The sequence below is a fragment of the Pipistrellus hanaki genome (assembly GCF_964339955.1).
Source record: "Pipistrellus hanaki genome assembly, chromosome: 13".
Classification (NCBI taxonomy): Eukaryota; Metazoa; Chordata; class Mammalia; order Chiroptera; family Vespertilionidae; genus Pipistrellus; species Pipistrellus hanaki.
The window spans coordinates 37,719,768-37,738,581 of NC_140515.1; the positions used below are offsets into that span (position 1 = coordinate 37,719,768).

General features: G+C 44.4%; 1 protein-coding gene across 2 annotated transcripts in view; it reads right to left on the reverse strand.

The window, feature by feature from the left end:
• The window catches only part of COL6A6 (collagen type VI alpha 6 chain), a 94,902-nt gene that overhangs the window by 75,889 nt on the left and 199 nt on the right, over positions 1-18,814 (reverse strand). For both annotated transcript variants that reach the window (XM_084901731.1, XM_084901730.1), the window contains exons 2-8: positions 18,699-18,796; positions 15,642-16,238; positions 13,910-14,530; positions 11,984-12,544; positions 10,645-11,202; positions 6,466-7,041; positions 3,505-4,077 (exon numbers count right to left, since the gene is read on the reverse strand). In XM_084901731.1, the coding sequence (XP_084757857.1) occupies positions 3,505-4,077; positions 6,466-7,041; positions 10,645-11,202; positions 11,984-12,544; positions 13,910-14,530; positions 15,642-16,238; positions 18,699-18,765 (3,553 nt within the window). In that variant the 5' untranslated portion in view covers positions 18,766-18,796. The remainder of the gene's footprint in view (positions 1-3,504; positions 4,078-6,465; positions 7,042-10,644; positions 11,203-11,983; positions 12,545-13,909; positions 14,531-15,641; positions 16,239-18,698; positions 18,797-18,814) is intronic.

Sequence of the window (18,814 nt, forward strand, 5' to 3'; positions counted from 1 at the left end):
TATTTCTTTATAACATCAGCATCAGATACTCTAGACAACAACTAGATCAAGAAAACAGGCAGCTTAATTTAACAACAACAACAACAACAACAAACTGGGCTGGAGTCAGACCTCGGTTTCAAAATTTGCTTAGTCTGTTATGTCCTGTATGTTCTGGGTTAAGTTAGCAATATTCCTTTGAGTCCCATTTTCCTCATTTATAATTGGAAACCCTATGTAATAAAAGTATAGAATGCAAATTGTCCACTCAAGCAGTTATCCAGGGGTTTGACCAGGGATTGGGACTGGCTGGGAGACCTCGGCTGACGGAGGCAGCCGCAGCAGCAGGCAGCCGGGGGAAGGGAGGGAGGCCCTGGGTCCCAGCTGGCAGCCACTAGGGACCCTACCAGTGCATGAATTTCATGCACTGGGTCCCTAGTAAAAATATAAACCATATAGGTTTTGGGGAGAATTTATTGAGCTAATGCATTCAAAATGCTTAGAGCACCACACTTGACCCTTGATAGATGCTCCAGAAATATTGATCCTTAGTCACTTCTCATCTCCATGCAGCTGCCCTTCCTTTCACACATATGAAATCATAGTGTACAATCAGAGAAATGGAGATGATGTAACTTCACAGATGAGAAAACTAAGGAGGGATGCTGATGTCTCCAAAGTTATGCATATTCTAGTAAGAAGCAAAGCTAGATGTTCATATTGTAAGTTTGACTTGCTTAGCACCACACCAAGCTACTGTCTGATTTCCCTGAAGTGAGAGTTTATAGTTCAAGAAGAACAGGCATCCTCTGATATGTCTGCACAAGCCTTTGAAGCGTTATCAGTGTGCATTCCAGCCTCCTCAGTCCTCAGCCCACAGCTTGGCTATAACAGCCTCACATTCTTGCTTGCTGCCATAATGACTCCAAGTTTATTTTGGAGAACTCTCCTTCCTTATTTGTTTGTCTTCACGCTCAGGATTGTTTCCTTTAAAGAGAACTCGCTCACTACTTGGTGCATATACTCCTGACTTTGATTTTCCTCGTGGTTTTACTCTCTCAAGTAGGGAATAGATAGTTCCAAGAAAAATTTCTGCCTAGTAACTGGAAACGGGTATTTCATGGGAAACACTGAGTGAATGTAGAAGGTTTGGCTGAAGTCATCAGACACATGCCAAAGTACGGGGAGATCATGAAGCAGGATTTACAAAGACAATCGTCCCTGATCAATCTGCAGACTTTTATGCTTTAGCCTACACATTGGGTCTTATAAAAGGTTTGACCTTGGGAGTCCAGAAGAGCATTTTTGGAGAGAGCTATTGATATGTGGTGAGCTCTCCCACCCCATATACACATACACACATGTATAAAAAAAGGAGGTAGTTTCTTCTTGAAGTCAGGAGAGAGGAGCTTTAAGAGCTAAGTTGGAGATTACCCAAGCCTGGAAGTTCTAAAGATGCCGGTTGGCATGCTGCTCTCTCCGCAGAGGAGAGATGGCCTCACTGGGGGCGGGGGCGCATAACTTCCAGGGTTTATCAGGAAACTGACATGTTCCTGTTTCCCATGGAGTCGCTGTGGTTGCCTATAAGAAGGGGCTGTTGTGGGCTCCTCTGATCTCCTGCCCAACAAGGCTACTGGAAGGGCAAAGGCACAGCAGCACAATAAAGCTGGAGGCATCACCAGATGCTCAGAAGTGGAGGAAGACATGGGAACGTCTGGAACTGAGACATTCATATCTTACTGAAGGGAACGATGGTGGAAAGATCCACTCACGCCCTAACTGGTTTGGCTCAGTGGATAGAGCATTGGCCTGTGGACTCAAGGGTCCCAGGTTCGATTCTGGTCCAGGGCATTTACCTTTGTTGCGGGCACAGTAGGGAGTGTGCAGGAAGCAGCTGATTGATGTTTCTCTCATCAATGTTTCTCTCTCATCAATGTTTCTAATTCTCTCTCTCTCTTTCTTTCTTAAGAAAAGATTCACTGACAAATGTGCCATGGTGGGGGGCGGGTAACGATCGGGGAAGGTGGGAAAATCTTTGAAGAATCTAGGGATGGAGCCCACTTCAGACACGGGCTATCATCATAGAAAACCAATTGCTGACATGTGTCGTTGGGTGTCAACTTCCCTGGACCTCTTTAGCGCTTTTCCCTTCCCCATCCCATTCCGGGAAGGCCAGAAAGCGTGGTTGGCAAGAAGAGGGCAGGGCCTGGGAGAAGGGGAGTAGAAGGGAGAGGTGAGAACAGTGGAAAAAATGCCAAGCACATGTGGCCTCTCCTCTGTGGCCGGGGAGCAATCTGTGGCTGGCTATGAAAGCAGAGTGCCCTTGAATGACGCTGAATCGCCAAGAAGAGTTTCGCTTATCTCCTGAAAGTGAGGAGCCGGCCCTCATGAATCAATTTCATGGGTCGGTGGGAGACAAAAATAGAGCCCTTTATAATTACATCCTCGCTGTCATGCTTAATCAAAGTAAAGCTTCAATATGCATTTTCCCATTTAAGTTTCACAATGATCTTTTGAACTAGGTGCTGCTATTGTTCGCATTCTACAGATGAGAAAATCAAACTCAGAGAAGAAGCTGTCCAAGAGAAAATGGCCATGGAGTAGCCAGGCTGCCTGTCTTTAGAGCTGCTCTTAGCAACGGTGTAGGCTTTTCTCTCCCTGGTGGAAATCCAGGGTTAATGTTTATCATTATACAGAATCACAGCCAAGCTAGTAGGCACTTTTTATACAGAAATAGAACAAGCTACCTTTCCTTCCATCTGTTGGGGGGTGGGGGGGGGGGGAATGTCAAAATGTGCTGAGTTTTAAGAAATAATTTATTGCCTTAACTGGTTTGGCTCAGTGGATAGAGCGCCGGCCTGCGGATTGAAAGGTCCCAGGTTCGGTTCCGGTCAAGGGCATGTACCTTGGTTGCGGGCACATCCCCAGTAGGGGGTGTACAGGAGACAGCTGATCGATGTTTCTAACTCTCTATCCCTCTCCTTTCCTCCCCTCTCCCTTCCTCTCTGTAAAAAACAAACAAACAAAAAACAAAACAAAAAACCAATATATATATATATATATATATATATATATATATATATATTTAAAAAGAAGTAATTTACTAATGTCCACAGTAAAGTTTCATGATAAAGACCTGACCCTCTAAAGACATTGCCTGCACTTGGCAGTTCTGTAGGCCCCGTTGCCAGGCAACCCAAATCTGTCAGATGGTTCATTTCTTTGATACACGTTATCCAGTCTCTAACACCAACCTGATTATACACAACGGCTTTTTCCTCACAGCGTCTGAAGGATTCACATTTACAAAGAGGGCACGCTCTCCCAGGAGGCAAGGGGGAGAGAAAAGACAACTCTCTCGGATGCCCCGTTTCTCAATCCACAAGTCCCAAGAAAGTACTAGCTAACCGTGAAACGTCCCATTTGAAATCCAGAGGCAGGAAATCTGAATTCTCCCACCCACCGTCAACAGAGCTTGAGGAAAAGGTCAGTGCAGACGAGGGACGGACACATCTGAATACTTACTGCTGTCCCGCCTTGGGGTGCAGATGTTGCGACTTATCCTTTTCTTGATCTTCTGCAGCTCATCGAAGTTATGGACCGTCAGCTTCTTACTTGCGGAGCCGGTGATCTGAATGAGCTGCTGGTCATCCACATCCTTCCCGATGCCCACGCTGTAGATGTCGATACCTTTGTGTCTCAGCTCCTCAGCAGCCTGAGCCACCTCGTCCTGGGACTGGCCATCTGTGAGGACCAGCAGCACCTGCGGGATGCCGGCGCTTATCCTGCTGCCCATGTCCGGCTGGAAGAAACGCCCCACCATCCGGAGCGCGGCGCCGATGTGTGTGTTTCCCCAGATCTGCCGGATGTTTTCGAGCTGAAGTGATATCTCCTTTTTCCCTACGTACCTTCCCAGCGGAAACTCTGCCTGGTAGGCATGGCTAAACTGGGCCGCCCCTATACGCACTCTGTCGGCACTGACATCAAACTCTTGAACAATCGATGCCAAAAAGACCTTCATCTTCTCGAAGTCATCTCGACCAATGCTAGTGGAACCATCCATGAGGAAAACAAGATCTACTTTTGCAATGTCACAATCTACAGAGGACAGGGAAAGGAGCAAAACAACAATTAGGTTGTTCTTCGTTCTTTCACCCGGCCTGATTCAGCTAAACGTTTGCAGCTATATATTGTAGAAATGGTATTTCCTGAAAGTGGTTTCTTATCGTAAGCCACTCTGTGGTCACATTCATTGGAGAAGAAATAAAACCCATCAGTTCCAAAGGTGGGACTAGGGGTGAACAACTCACATTTTTTTTTAATACTTCTCTCGGCTTTTCCATTTGGTCTTATGCCATTTTCTTTTCCAAGACGTTGCTACAGAGAACTTGCTCTTACCTGTGATCTAGCCTTAACCCTTCTGGAAAACCCGGGGACAGGAGCACATCAAGAAAAACAAAAAGCACACATCCATTCAGAGCGTCACACAAAGAGACAGATGGTTTGTAGTACTGGCTCGGCCTTCCTGGCCAGCTGAGCCAATGAGTACTTTCCTGGTTTATTTAGAGTCGACAAATTAAAGTTTTAAAATCATAAAATTCTGATCTATATCTCAGAAGTTTTCCTCTTTGTCAGCCCCTTTCTGATGCATATAGGCAAAAATATCTACTTGAGAATACTATTTTTGAGCAAACAATTCATACTCGGAGCAAACAATTCAGTATAGTATAGTATGTTTCCTTGGTTTTAACACAGAAAATACAAAACAAGAAGAATATGAAAGATAATTGCCAGTGAATGAGTTATGCTTGGCACATGCTCATGTGAATCCCTTAGCCTTCTGGTAAGCATTAACTTTTCACTGAATTCCCCAGAGATCTCACCATGGACCTAACTCACTTAGCTTTGTGAAAAACAAAAGGAGTTTAAGAAGCCCACAGTTGAAATATGCAAAAAGAGATAAAAAGAAATATGATAAATAGATCCTTCAGGAATTGGTTAACTTACTAAATTTCTTTGTCTTAGATTCAATAAAGGAAACAAAGTACTTTTTTCCTGCCCAAGGAATAACTTTCTGTTTAAAAATGCAATGTCAGATCGACCAGTGTGGCTCAGTGGTTGAGTATTGACCTATGAACCAGGAGCTCACAGTTCGATTCCCAGCTTGATCCCGAGTGTGGGGCATGCAGGAGGCAGCCAATCAATGATTCATTACTGACGTTTCTATCTCTCTCTCCTTCTCCCTTCCACTCTAAAATCAATACAAATATATTTAAAAAATAAAATTAGAAAAGCAATGTCACTCTGGCTGGTGTGGGTCAGTGGTCAGAGCATTGGCCTATGCACCAAAGAGTCATGGGTTTGATTCCTGGGCAAGGGCACATGCCTGGGTTGTGTGTTAGCTTCCTGGCCTCAGCAGGGAAGCAGTGCGTTTCTTTCCCCCTCCCTCCCTTCCACTCTCTCTAAAAACCAATGGAAAAAATATCCTTGGGTGAGGATTAATAAAACGTATTTTAAAAAGTGCAATGTCAACTTCTACAGTGAATTTGAAAAGGACAGATTGAATCTTAGGCATTGGACACCAGAAGATAAGAGATGTGTCCTAGTTTTCAGTAAGATCCAGAGTTTGTTAGTTTGGGGGGGGGGGGGGGGGGAGAGACAGTAGTTGCATGCTTAGGAGGCAATATCTATAAAAACCAGAAAAGTTAATTTTTTAAAAGAACTGTACCAAGATGTTAGAATCCTAGATTAACAGCAATTTATCTAATAAAAAGTAGTCAGTATTTTTAGTACAACACTCTTAAGAAAGACAAGGAATTTAAATAGACCATGAACTCCCCTTGAAAAATGTAAAAGGACAACCGAATGAATGAATTACATACATACATACAGACAGACACACAGACACACAGACACATAGACATAAAGGTGACAATGCAATCTCCAGATGCCAGAATAGAAACAGCAGCCAGGGCAAAGGAAGTCCTTCTGTACTCTGCTCTGGCAACATCTGAGGCTGGAATAGAATGTTCATTATTGGGCACCATGTCTAAACCAAAACCTGTGTCATAACAGAAACAGGTGAGGGAACAAGGAACCAGGCACTTCCAGCCTGGAGGAGAGCAAAGACTCCAGGCAATGATTGCTAGTGGTTAGGAAGGTATGGAATTTGATTACTTGTGTAAAAAGCAGGAAGAACAACTAATGGACAGAAATGACATGGAAACTAATTTGTGCCCCAATCAATAAAGCTCATTCAAAAAATGGTGAATTCTCCGTCATGAGAAGCGTTTAGACAGAAGGGAGCAGTACTGTGGTAGAATGTATTCCTCTTTAGGGAGGGGGCCAAATGAGATGCCCTATAAAGCGATCAGTGCTCCTCTCCTGTTTGGAGAACGTACTCTTGAGAAGGGATATTGCTTCCTCCCTCATTTGGACCTCTGCTGATAATGAAGAAAAACTTAATTGGCAATTGGCAAGCCTTACCTACTTGTGAGGAGTTACACACACTGTCTGACAGTTCTGAAAATATCCCCTTCAAGCCTCCAAAAGTCTCCACGAAGTAATACTTGTCCCTTGATCCTGCCATGGCCAGCAGCTCCTCAGGGTTAGCACCCTCGATCCCCACGGCCAGCACAAGAATGCCTTTGTCCCGCAAGGCCTTGGCTGTGGCATTGAGCTTTAATTTATCATGGGACTCCCCATCGGTGATTACGATGAGGACTTGGGGGACCCCTCGGAGCAGGCGGCTGCCACGGGCTTCGGTGAACATGTGGTCCGAGAAGCTTAGGGCCTCGGCGGTGTACGTGTTGCCCCCAATGGGCTGGTCATTCTGGAGCGCTGAAATCACCTCCGACTTTGTGCCAAGGTCATCCAGATAAAACAGCACTTCTGGGTCATCAGCATACTTCATAGCCCCAAACCGAACTTGATTCTTGCCAACATCAGATTTTTTCACCAAGTTTATCATGAAATCCTTCATGATATTATACTCAGTTTGGTCAATGCTGCCAGAGCTGTCAATTACAAACACAACATCTAATACTTCAATTCGCTTGCATTCTAAGAGGAGGAGAAAGGAAAAACCATGAGGTTAGCTTTGGATATCATGGGATACTCACTGCCCCTCGCCGACTTTTTAATTGCCAATGTCTCCCCCACCATTGGATCAAGTAGTATATTAGAATGTCCATTCCTTAGATAACATACACAATCCTTTTATAATAAAAGGCTAACACGCAAATTGACCGAACGGTGGAACGACCAGTCACTATGACACACACTGATGGGTGGGATGAGGGGGCAGATGCTCAGTGTAGGAGCTGCCCCCTGGTGGTCAGTGCATTTCCATAGAGAGAGTGCCACTCAGCCAAAAGCCCTGAGCTGGGCTCATGGCTGGCAGGCACAGTGGCTATGATGGGAGCCTCCCACCTCCCCGGCAGTGCTAAGGATATCCGACTGAGAAGCAGGCCTAAGCCATCAGTCAGACATCCCCCAAAGCTCCCAGACTGTGAGAGGGTGCAGGCCAGACTGAGGATCCGCCCCCTCCCCGCCCCCCCCCCCCCCCCCCCCCCCCCGCCGAGATCCTCTAGTTTGTGTTGGCAGTACATAATAAAATTCAACTAGGGGAGTTTTTAGGACAAGGCTAATATAAATAAAATCTTCTGTAAGAGTTGAGAGGAGAACATGCTTTTGGACTAGAAAAAAATGTATAATTCTTTGGAAATTTTCCTGTATAAATGGTTCTTTTAATATGTGCTTTCATTTACAGGAATTTGTTTAAGCCATATGGTGTCTTAAATTTTATTCTCAAGATAAGCCTTGGGGAAATGGCCAAAGAAAAAAAATTAATTTGGCAAAACCGTATAGTTTTTCATGGCTATATGACAGCTGACTTTTCAGGGTTACATTTTCTCCCTTTTGGACATTCTGGAAACACTATCTATTTTCATTATTGGGCCTCATCATAGAAATAAGCCCATGTCACACTTGGCTCCAACTACGGTGATGCTCCCATTAATTTTTTATTCCTTGGGTCCATGGTCGGCAAACTGCGGCTCGTGAGTCACATGCGGCTCTTTGGCCCCTTACGTGTGGCTCTTTCACAAAATACTACGTGCGGGCATGCACATACAGAGTGAGTGAAACTTCATGGCCCATGCGCAGAAATTGATTTTCGGCTCTCAAAAGAAAATTCAATTGTTGTACTGTTGATATTTGGCTCTGTTGACTAATGAGTTTGCCGACCACTGCCTTGGGTCAATGCCATGGAAAGCAAAGCAGTAAAGACCCAGTTAATACTTAAAGTCATGTGTGCAGCATATTCTACGTAAAAGTGTAGAGGTCTAAACTCCAACTCATTGATTCTGGAGAAGTGGGATTGTGAGATGTTTAATGATTTAATCCTTATGTTGCCCAATGTTTCTGCAGGCTTTACAAGGCTATGTTCCAAATGTTAACTCATCCGTTCTGGAGAAATGGGAATTGTGAGAAAGGATTCTCCCCACCCTTTCAGCAGAGGTTCACCACATTTCCTTGTCTTGCCAGTCACTTGCTCACTAAGTGGTAGGGCTGTAGAAAACCCTGAGGTCAACATATTCTCCCCCCCCCCCCCCCCCCAATGACTTCAAGAAAGGCTGTGTGAGGTAACAGAAAATATACATTGGTCTCTGTCTCAGTTTCTGACACAGAACTCCTGAAACCCTTGTAACTTCCTGGGTGACAGGAGTGTCTTTTGTTCTAATGAGGTGCCTTTACTATGTGTTTCTTTCCTGTTGTCTGCTAGAAAGAATGGCTTCTGGGTGAGGGCGAGTCACCAGGAAGAGCAAGCATGGACTTTTCAGCCTCATCCCCATTTTCCTGAGAAGCAAGAAGGGCTGGGAATGGAGTTAATGATGGATCATCCCAAAAGTACAGTGTTCAGAGAGCTGTTTGATGGACACATGAAGATTCTAGGAAAGTGAGGCGCTTGGGAATGGCATAGGATATTCTATATATACTTGGAAGTTCTGCACCCCTTTCCTCATAACTTGCCCTATGCATGTCTTCATTCTGGATGTTCATCTGGACCCTTTATCATAGACTTTAATAAACTGGTAAATGTGTTTTTCTGGGTTCTATGAGCCAGTCCAATAAGTTAATTGAAACCAAGAAGGCAGTTGTTAAACTTCCATCTATACAGCAGGTTGGTCAGAAGCACAGGTAACCTGGGCTTGTGACTTGTGTCTGAAGTGGGGAGTGGGGCAATCTTATGGGAGTGAGCCCTCAATCTGTGGGATCTGATGCTACCTTCAGGTACACAGGGTCTGACTTGGGTTGAATTCTTGGACACCCTGCCGGTATCCAAGAATTGCTTGTTGGGATGGGAAAAACCTCCACACATTGGGTGACCGGAAGTATCAGAAGTGAAGCGTGCCATGTGACTAGTATAGAAGACAACAGGAATGAAACAGTAGGGAAGAACTTTTTTTGTTTTCTTTTTCAACATCGGAAGGAAAAACATGAGTTTTTTATCTTTTGGGCTGGTTCCACCAAAGAGGACGCGATGTCCTTCTGCCCTTCAGCTGCCCTGAAGAGCTGGCTTGGATTCCCCCAGGGGCCTGGGGTAGTTGACTCAGGGTTGCTCCTTCAAAGAGTTCAGATTTGCTCCCAGTAGAATTACCAGGAAATACAAACTAGATGTATCTCATTTACCACAAATAACAGACCACGATCAACCTGCTAGTGGGAACTGAACAAAACTGTTATTTGAGTAACAGTACAAGGTTTCTCCTTTTCCTCAAAACTCCACTGAAACAATCATATAGATTTTTTTTTTTCAAGAATGCTTTTGTCATCAAGCCCCTAGAATCACAGTATAAATAAGTTTCTTATATTTGTAGGGTTTTGTTTTACCACTTCCATTCTTCTGTAGTCTCATGAGAGGAAGACTGGGACTCTATTATTTACTTCCTTTAAAGCATCTATTGCTCAAGTTCCCCTAACTATAGAGTCCTCCTTTATAGGATTTAAAAAATATCAGTGTTTTTACAAATGTCATCTCATCTTATATAAGTAATGGATTTTAAAAACTGTAAAATAATTGGCAGATAGTAGATGTTAGGTCAAAGGGAAGCTACCTTGCCCAGCAAGGGGGGGAGGTATGCCCCTCTATGGTCTGTGGTGGCAGCCCACACACAGCCCAAGGACTCAGGCTGGGCCCTATAGCTCAAGGTGAAACAGACTCTATGGTATAATTCATGCTCTAGTTTCCCAGGGGATCAGGCTGAAGTGAGACTCTAGCTAAGACCACCCTCTTGCTTAGCTCCTATCCATGCTTTCCTTACTTCCCTCCTGAGAATGCCTCCTCATAAAGTCACTTTCCACAAGAATTCAGGGAACCTGATCTGAGACCCAGGATGTTATCCCTTTTATTCAATGGAGGCCTCATCACCCTACTGCCATTTGTCTACAAATGGGAGAGAATCTAGGTGGACCAAAATTGTTCCTCACTGACTCTTTCATTCAGCAGTTCTGTTGGAGAAAGTCACATTGCCTATGTGGGTCTAAAGCCATTAGGATGAACATTTCAAACAAGAAGGTTACAGTGTTCAATATGTAGAAATCATGACTAACATGGACGTGTGGTGTTTGGGTAATCCCACTAGCAGGTATGCCCAGGCCTACCTTCCCGGGGGCTGCATATTCCAAAAACAAGCTCATCTTCAATGCGCTGCAGAATGTCAAAGTTCTCCACATAAAACACCATGTCTGGCCTCCCGCTGATCTCCTCCAGCTGGGTGACATTGGACCCAAACACCCCCACCGAGTAGATAATGATGCCGTCTTGCCGAAGTGCCACCGCGGGGTCCTTGACTACGTCATGAGCTTCGCCATCCGTGATGAGGATGAGAAACTTCCTGACATTGCGCCGGGCCCCCTTGGCGGGGCTGAAGTACTGAGCCACAAAGGTCAGGGCGCTCCCCGTCATCGTGGTCTGTCCGATGTGAGGCATCCGGTCGATGGCGTCTGAGATGTCACTTTGCGAGGCATATTTGTCGAGTGGAAACTCCTCCTTGTTGATATCGCTGAACTGGACCACGCCGACTTGCACCCGATCTGCCCCGATCTGGGATTTACCCACCAGGTTTTTCATAAATGTTTTCATTTTGATGAAATTCTCTTGTCCTATACTGCCGGAGCTGTCCACCAGAAACATGATGTCAGCTTTCATCTCTTTGCAGGCTGTGTGGGAGAAAGTGAAATGTTTATCATGTAAAAAGATTAAGAGTGAAAAGGGGGGAAAAATTTGAAGTTAAAGGTGTGCTTGGTAAGGATGGTTAGCCAGTAAATAAAGCCCTGGAGGCCATAAAGTGGCCGCTCTACTTGTTATTTAATGATTTGATTGAGTATATTACTCAGCCTCAGGACTACTGACATTTTGGGCCAGATGATTTTTATTGGGGAGGGTAGTCTATGCATTGTAGGATACTGAGGGATGTTTAGCAGTACCTCTACCCGTTAGATGCCAGTAGCAATCCCTTAGTTATGACAACCAGAAATGTCTCTAGACATTACCAAATGTCCCCTAAGGGAGCAAAATTCCCCCGTTTGAAAACTGATAGAGCTCTAAAATAGCCCATAAAAATTTTGTTAAAGTTAAATCAACCTGAAATATTCCTTAAAATAAGAAATCATCTTGCCATTCACATACGCAGTATCTAAGCATATACATACATGTGTGTGTGTATATATATATATATATATATATCAGAAGGGATTTGTGGGAAGAGGCTAACTAATACTAATAAGGGAGAACTCCATCAAATATCTTTATGCCTCAGATATGAATCAGAACCACACTCTCTAGTGGGCCACCCATTTTGTTCTGGAAACAAGCACAGCCACACAAGTCAATGAATCTCAACCCGGAAATTCATGCTGTTTCTGCAAACCTGCAATGTCAAATATTGCAGGAGGGCCACCTGTGAGCCCGGGTCCAGAGGGAAAGTCGCCCTTCTCCTACCTTCTTTGGTGCAGATTTCTTGAACCACTTGGTTTCTTATGTCTTTCAAAGCGTCGAAGTCATTCACATAGTACACCCTCTTTTCCTCGCCTGCAATTTCCCGCAGCTGTGTTTGGTTGGCCTCCTTGACCCCGACGGCGTAAACGTGGATGAGCTCCTTTCTCAGCCTGTTCGCAGGCTCCAAGACGCTATCCTGGGACTTGCCCGTTGTCAGGACAACAAGGTGGCACGGCACGCGGTTTCCACGCTGCTGCTTTGCTTTCTGCAGCAGCCCCAGCGTAAAATTCAGGGCTGCGCCCGTGTTCGTGCTCCCACCTGCCTGCCGGAGGTTCTCGATGGCCTTCCCCAAATCCTGCTTGTTGGAGTATTTATTGATCTCGAATTCCAAGTCCCAGCTGTCGGCGTACTGGACGGCCCCGACCCGCACCTTCTGGGGGGCGATGTTGAACATCTTTACGACCTCTGACAGGAAGGTCTTCATTTCTTGGAAGTCTGTGGCCTGGATGGTCCCGGAGCCGTCGATAAGCAGATAGATGTCTGCTTCTTCAGTGTCCACACAACCTGAGGGGGAACCGAGAGGCTGAGTGTGGCATTGGGACATGTGGGAGGAAGAAATGGGAGCAGAATGCAAGAACAAGTATGAGCATCTTCAGAGGGACAAATGGGAAATGGCTTCCAGCTGTAAAAGACATGCTCTGCTGGCTTAGCCCAGGGGACTCGGCATTGATGGGGCCGAATGAGTCTCTTTGGACAGTTTTATTCTGATAATTCTTTGCCATGAATCAAGGCCAAGTGGGACACAGCGAAAGGTAAGGAAGAAAATTTGAAAATGCTTTTCACAAGCCACTTCTCTCGTTAGCAAAGTAACGGCTTCGCGAAAAGTCAAGTGGTGTGTTGTGACATGGAGACGGCCTCGAACTAAACATTGTGGACATATGAGCTCAATTTCTTGAGAACGTGTATAAATAATTTACTCCTTATTCACTCCTGGTCATTTAACAAAAGTAGAGGTATTGCCACTGGCCTTATTTGTATAGGACAAGGGCAATTTTTTAAAAAAATATATATATGTTTCATTGATTTTTTATGGAGAGGAAGAAAGGGATAGAGAGTTAAAAACATCGATGAGAAAAAAACATCGACCAGCTGCCTCCTGCACACCCCCTACTGGGAATATGCCTGCAACCAAGGTACATACATGCCCTTGACTGGAATTGAACCTGTGACCTCTCAGTCCGCAGGTCAACACTCTATCCACTGAGCCAAACCAGTCAGGGCAACAAGGGCAATTTTATAGTAACCATGCTATAAATATTTGTTGAAGAATGTAAACATATATACTTGTGTGTAGACACACACAAAGTATTTACATAGCACACATGTGTGTATATATAAAATATACAAAATAATTATCTGTCTCTCCAAATTCCTGGGTTTAGAGATTAGTACTCCACAACAAATTAATTACAGTGTTCTCAATCCAAATCATGCTTCCTGTTCATTCCCTAAGTTGGAATTTGAGGATAAGGGGAGAGGGAAAAGGAGAGAAAAGTTACAAAAAAAGAAAAAAAGGAACAAAGGAAAGAGCAGGGAACATGAGAGGCAAAGGAGGGGGGGTGGATAGTGAAGAGAGAAAAACAGCAAAGGATGGTGTTCTGGGGTGTTTGTAAGTAACAAAGAATCCAATTAAAAGGGCACAAAATGGGAGGTAGAAAGGAAAACCCTTTCGACCTATCCCAACACCTCAATAGCTTTTATTTCCTCCCAATGACACTCCATGTGATCAAGGTCAAGTAAGAAATTAGGAACTTATTCTCACTCCCCACCTAGTACCCCACACCAATCGCTTTTGTACACAGAATACCTAAAAGGTAAGAAAAAAAGAGAAAAGGCTGGGATAATACCTCCCTCAGAAAAACACCTTACCGGATTTGAGGGTTTCGGTGCGCTCTGAGAAGACAGAGACCGTGTGCGTTATTTGCTTCCGCAGCTTCTTCAGAAACGTCTGGTTGTGGGCGACCAGGTCGGAGAAGGTCTTCAGCTTGGAGACATATAGCTCGGCGGGGTGTGATGCGATCCTCTCCAGCTGGCTATCGCTGGCCCCCTCCACGCCCATCGTGAAGACGGTCACGCCCTGGCGCCGGAGGTTCAGGGCTGCCTCGGTCACGTTGTCTTCCGACGGCCGGTGGGTCACCAGCACGGCGATCTGGGGCACCCCCTGGTTCCTCCGACTGCCGTTCTGCACACTGAAGACCTCCTTCCTGATCTTTCTGATGGCGGCCCCGGTGTAGGCCTTCCCAGCCAGGGGCGAGAGGCCCTGGATAGCCTGGAGGACCTCCGTCTTATTGATGCCCCTGCTTAGGGAGTTGATCACCTGCGTCTCACTGCTGTAGGCCACGAGGCTAACCCTCATGCAGTTCTCCTTTATGTCAAGAGCGGATATGCTTTCTTCCAGGAACTCTTTAAGATAGTCCAAGTTGTCCTGGCTGCCGTTGATGGACATATCCAACAGGAACACCACGTCGGCCACGGAGGGGCCTTGGCAAACTGCATGGGCAAGGATGGAAGGAGCACAATTTTAGTGGGTCAGCTTCTCTGCTCAGCATTCAAAGGCCTGGAGAGCATCTACAGAGCGGGGCTATGCACTTAAAGAAGGAAGGAGGTATTATGACATTATTATGAAGCTCCTATCAGAGGGTCCTGGGTTCCAATATTGGATCTCAGCTAAACTCCCAGCTTCAACGTCCTCCTCCATAAACTGGAGATAGTAGTGATATTTACCTCCTAGAGTTGTTATGGAAATTAAACGAGGTAAGGTGTTTAACCTGTGGCCTGGGACCCAAGTCATTCAATGAACAGCAGCTACTCCTATCATATTAAAATCATGAAGCAACATCGCTATTGAAATCAGCATAGTCCAGATATTCCTAAGGGATAATACTGAGATGTCAAGGATACTTTTTGCCATTATTTTACTTGAGAAAGATACTCATAATAGGACTCATGTTTTCATAGATGACCTCAAGGAAAGCATTCTCTATGAACAACAGATAATTTTATAGGTCATGTCATTCCAACGGATTTAGCTAGAAATAATGGGAGTTTTCTATGTTGCTTGTACACTTGGAGCAAATTGTTTCTTACTGGCTCTCCCCTGCCCCTCACTGGAATGATGTTCATTAGCTCAACACAGGAGCTGCCCCCTCATGGGTGGTCAGTGCACTACGGGGGGACATAGGGGGGACTGCTCAGTCGGAAGCCCAGAAGCCGGGCTCACAGCTGGTGAGTGCAGCGGTGGTGGGGGAGACTTCCCTGCCTCTGCAGCTGCTCTAAGGATGTCCAACTGCCAAGCCATCAATTGGACATCCCCCAAGGGCTCCCGAGGTGCAAGAGGGAGCAGGCCAGGCTGAGAAGATCCCCCCACCCCCCTTAGAATACACAAATCTCATGCACTGGGGCCTCTAGTAAAAATATTTTTTTAAAAAATAAAATAAAATGGCCACAATCAGTGGGCCCTTTGGAACACACAGATATTTAGCAGCTAAAAATACAGCCCAGCTTTTGGGGAAAGGTATGTCCATGGAGCCTCAATCCTCTCTCCACATTGATTTCCCAAAAACATTTTGTCATCATTTCTATGCGTGCACCCTAAGCCCACCTTCCATAAGAGCAGTGTCCATTGCTTCGGCCGTGTACTGGGCCGCATCCTTGATGATCTGCGTCATGTTCTGGGAAAACGTGCTGAGGTCTCTGACGGTCCGAAGGTTCACATGAAACTGAGCCGTGGCCATGGCCTTCAGGTTCTCCTCGGACGCTTTCTGCAGCCCCACCGAGATGATCCTCACCCCGTCTTCCTGGAGAGCCTTAGCAGCCTCTTCCACGTCATCCTCGGACTCGGCCGAAGCCAGCACCACCAGAACCGGGGGAAACAGCTTCTTGTCCCTGCCGTTCGCAGGTCCAGAGAAATAGGTCCTGTGAGCCTCCCGGAGAGCGTTCCCCACCCGCAGGGCGCCACCCATGAACGTAAAGTTCTTCTTGAGGTGGTTCAGCATGGGGTTCCTGCTCTTGAAGGTGTTCAGCTGGAATTCACTGTGGAGCTTGTCGCTGTACTGGGCCAGGGCCACGCGGTATTTGCTGGGCTCGATGGGGAGACTGCTGATTACTTTGTTGATGAATGTCTTCACCAGAGGGAAGGACCTCATTCCCAGGTGATCAGAGCTGTCCACCAGAAACACCACGTCTGCATACTCAGGGCCTGCAAACCCACATACAACCAAATCAACAAAGCATGAACTTTAGCAAGATACTACCATGCTTAATGCTAACCATACAGGGGAAAACATACTTTCCTCTTTTATCTGTACTTTTAATACCTTCTCAATGAACTAAAAACAGCCTGAAATTACACATCTTCTCAAGAAAAAAAACTTGTTTCTAGGGCCAATTCATTCATATATATATATATATATATATATATATATATATTCCTCTTATTTAAACCAATTGCAAAATTAAACATCACTTTTGCAAGAATAGGTTCATTAGAAATAGATAAATTTAGAGTAAAAACTCCTGTGTTTTTATACTGCTAGTAGGTAATTTCGCCTTATACCTTTTTAAATTTTTTTAAATATATTTTATTGATAGAGAGGAAGGGAGAGAGATAGAGAGTTAGAAACATCAATGAGAGAAAGTCATAGATCAGCTGCCTCTTGCACACCACCCCCCCACCCCACTGGGGATATGCCCGCAACCAAGGTACATGCCCTTGACCAGAATTGAACCCGGGTCCCTTCAGTCCCCAAGCCGACGCTCTATCCATTGAGCCAAACCAATCTCGGCCCTTTTTAAATTTTTGCTTTCAGAATTTGACCTCAGTTTATATCAAGAGGATAAACATTTTAAATGATAACTAAACTGCTTCAAATTTGCTTGAATAGAGAAATCTGAAAGATAATCTTTTATTGTGACTCCAATTTAAGCCCGGTGACAAAGTGAGTGATTAATTTATAAAAATGTTAGTTTTGTTTGCCAGTGTCAAATTGATGAAGTTTAAAAAGTACTTAAAATCATAAAAATATGAGATTGCCTTAATCTATTTTAAGATTACTTACAATATATTTTATAAACCATATGAGTGGCATTACAATTGATAAATTTATTCATTCATGTGTAAAAGTGATGGAAATCAGTATACCTTCAGCTAGGAAAATTATTATGGTTTTAGTTTCTATGAAAATGGAATTTTTATAGAGGAATATAATACTTTGTTGAACATTTAAGGCTTCATTCAATGCCAGATTCAATGCTGGATATACAGAATTCTATTTTTATATGCTAGAGAATCACTGGATTCAAGCACAAAATGCTGTGTTTTGGTGATCTGCTGGTTTGAATCCAGAGTTCTCAGCACTTTAGTATAGGCTCTATTTCTTATCCCAGGAAGGAAGGAAAATGTCTGTGTGTTTGTCCTGATGGTGTATATTTATGAAGATAGGATGCAACTCAACAAGTAACAGAAGTCCTGACTTTGATATCAGCTAACTCTAACAGCTCTGTCAAGCCATTCAATATCCTTGGGGCTGTTTCCTCACCTTTAAAATGAGAAGATTCAATATGGAAATATCTAAGGTCCCCTCCTCACTCTCAGATGCTGGTTATCTAATATGATTATTGGATATATTATAATCAGATTAAAATAAAATCAGTCTTTTCCTATCTACAACTCGTAGGAAACCAGCTTAGGCACTCGTAGGTTTATTTCATTCTCTTCATAGTAGTCCCATGAGGCACAGTACATAAAACCATTCTTTCTTGTCTTTTAAATAACCCAATTTCAACCACTTGGAGCTTCCTTTGATGATCACTTAGCCAGTAGGATTTTAGGGGAAGAATTACATGCATGAATATCTTGCTCCAAGAGAAGGCTGGAATCCGCATAAGGACTGTCGGGCCAAGCCCTTCCTATTCATGGATAAACCATCACTTCTTGTGTGTGGAGAAAGGAAATGCAGACAACTGGCATATGAGCTAGATTCAGTTTAATATCAGGCCCAGTGAGACATCAAAGGAAGATGCTTGCAGGGCAGAGTCTTAGTGTATCTCCTCAGAAAACTTACCTCCAAGGTCAGAGTCCTTGAGAAAACAGCACAAACTAACACGGGTGGACCTGGACATGAAGGGACCAGTGTGCGAACTAGTTATTGAAAGAATTGGCAGAGGCCGAGAAGGGTAGGCCAGTATTTTCAGTTCAATTCCACTGGATACAGATCGCTGATAGAAAGTAGACAGCTGTGGCGCTTTCTCTTCCTAGTAAAAGCATTTCCTTTACATATCAGATTAAATCTCTTAAATTGGAGCAAAGGCTGTATGTGTAACCAAGATAATGTTTTGGCACAAATGAATTAGGAAGATACATTCCAAGATTTTCAGGTCTGAACCTAATAGTAAGAGACAGGATTTTATGTAACCTCCCAGAAGACCTACATGGGGTTGAAACTGAGGACAAAATAGCAACTCTTGTATCTTTCTATCGCTAACAATGAGCAAATTCCAGAGACAAATGAGCTTCAAAAAGAAACTGAGCTACCAGCCCACCCTTCCCACTATCAAAATCAAGACAAAGCGAAAGGACACTCAACTTCTAAGTAAGTCGAAATCATATATATTTTACACAATCAGTTAAAGAATTCTTCCCATTTTTTTTTTTCCTTACCAGAATCCTGGTTCACAGAAACATGGGAGCAAATTATTAGGAGGAACAAAATCAGCAGCATTTTCATATTATGTACGGAAAATTCTCCAACGTGAAATCTGAGAGGGCGAAAAGAA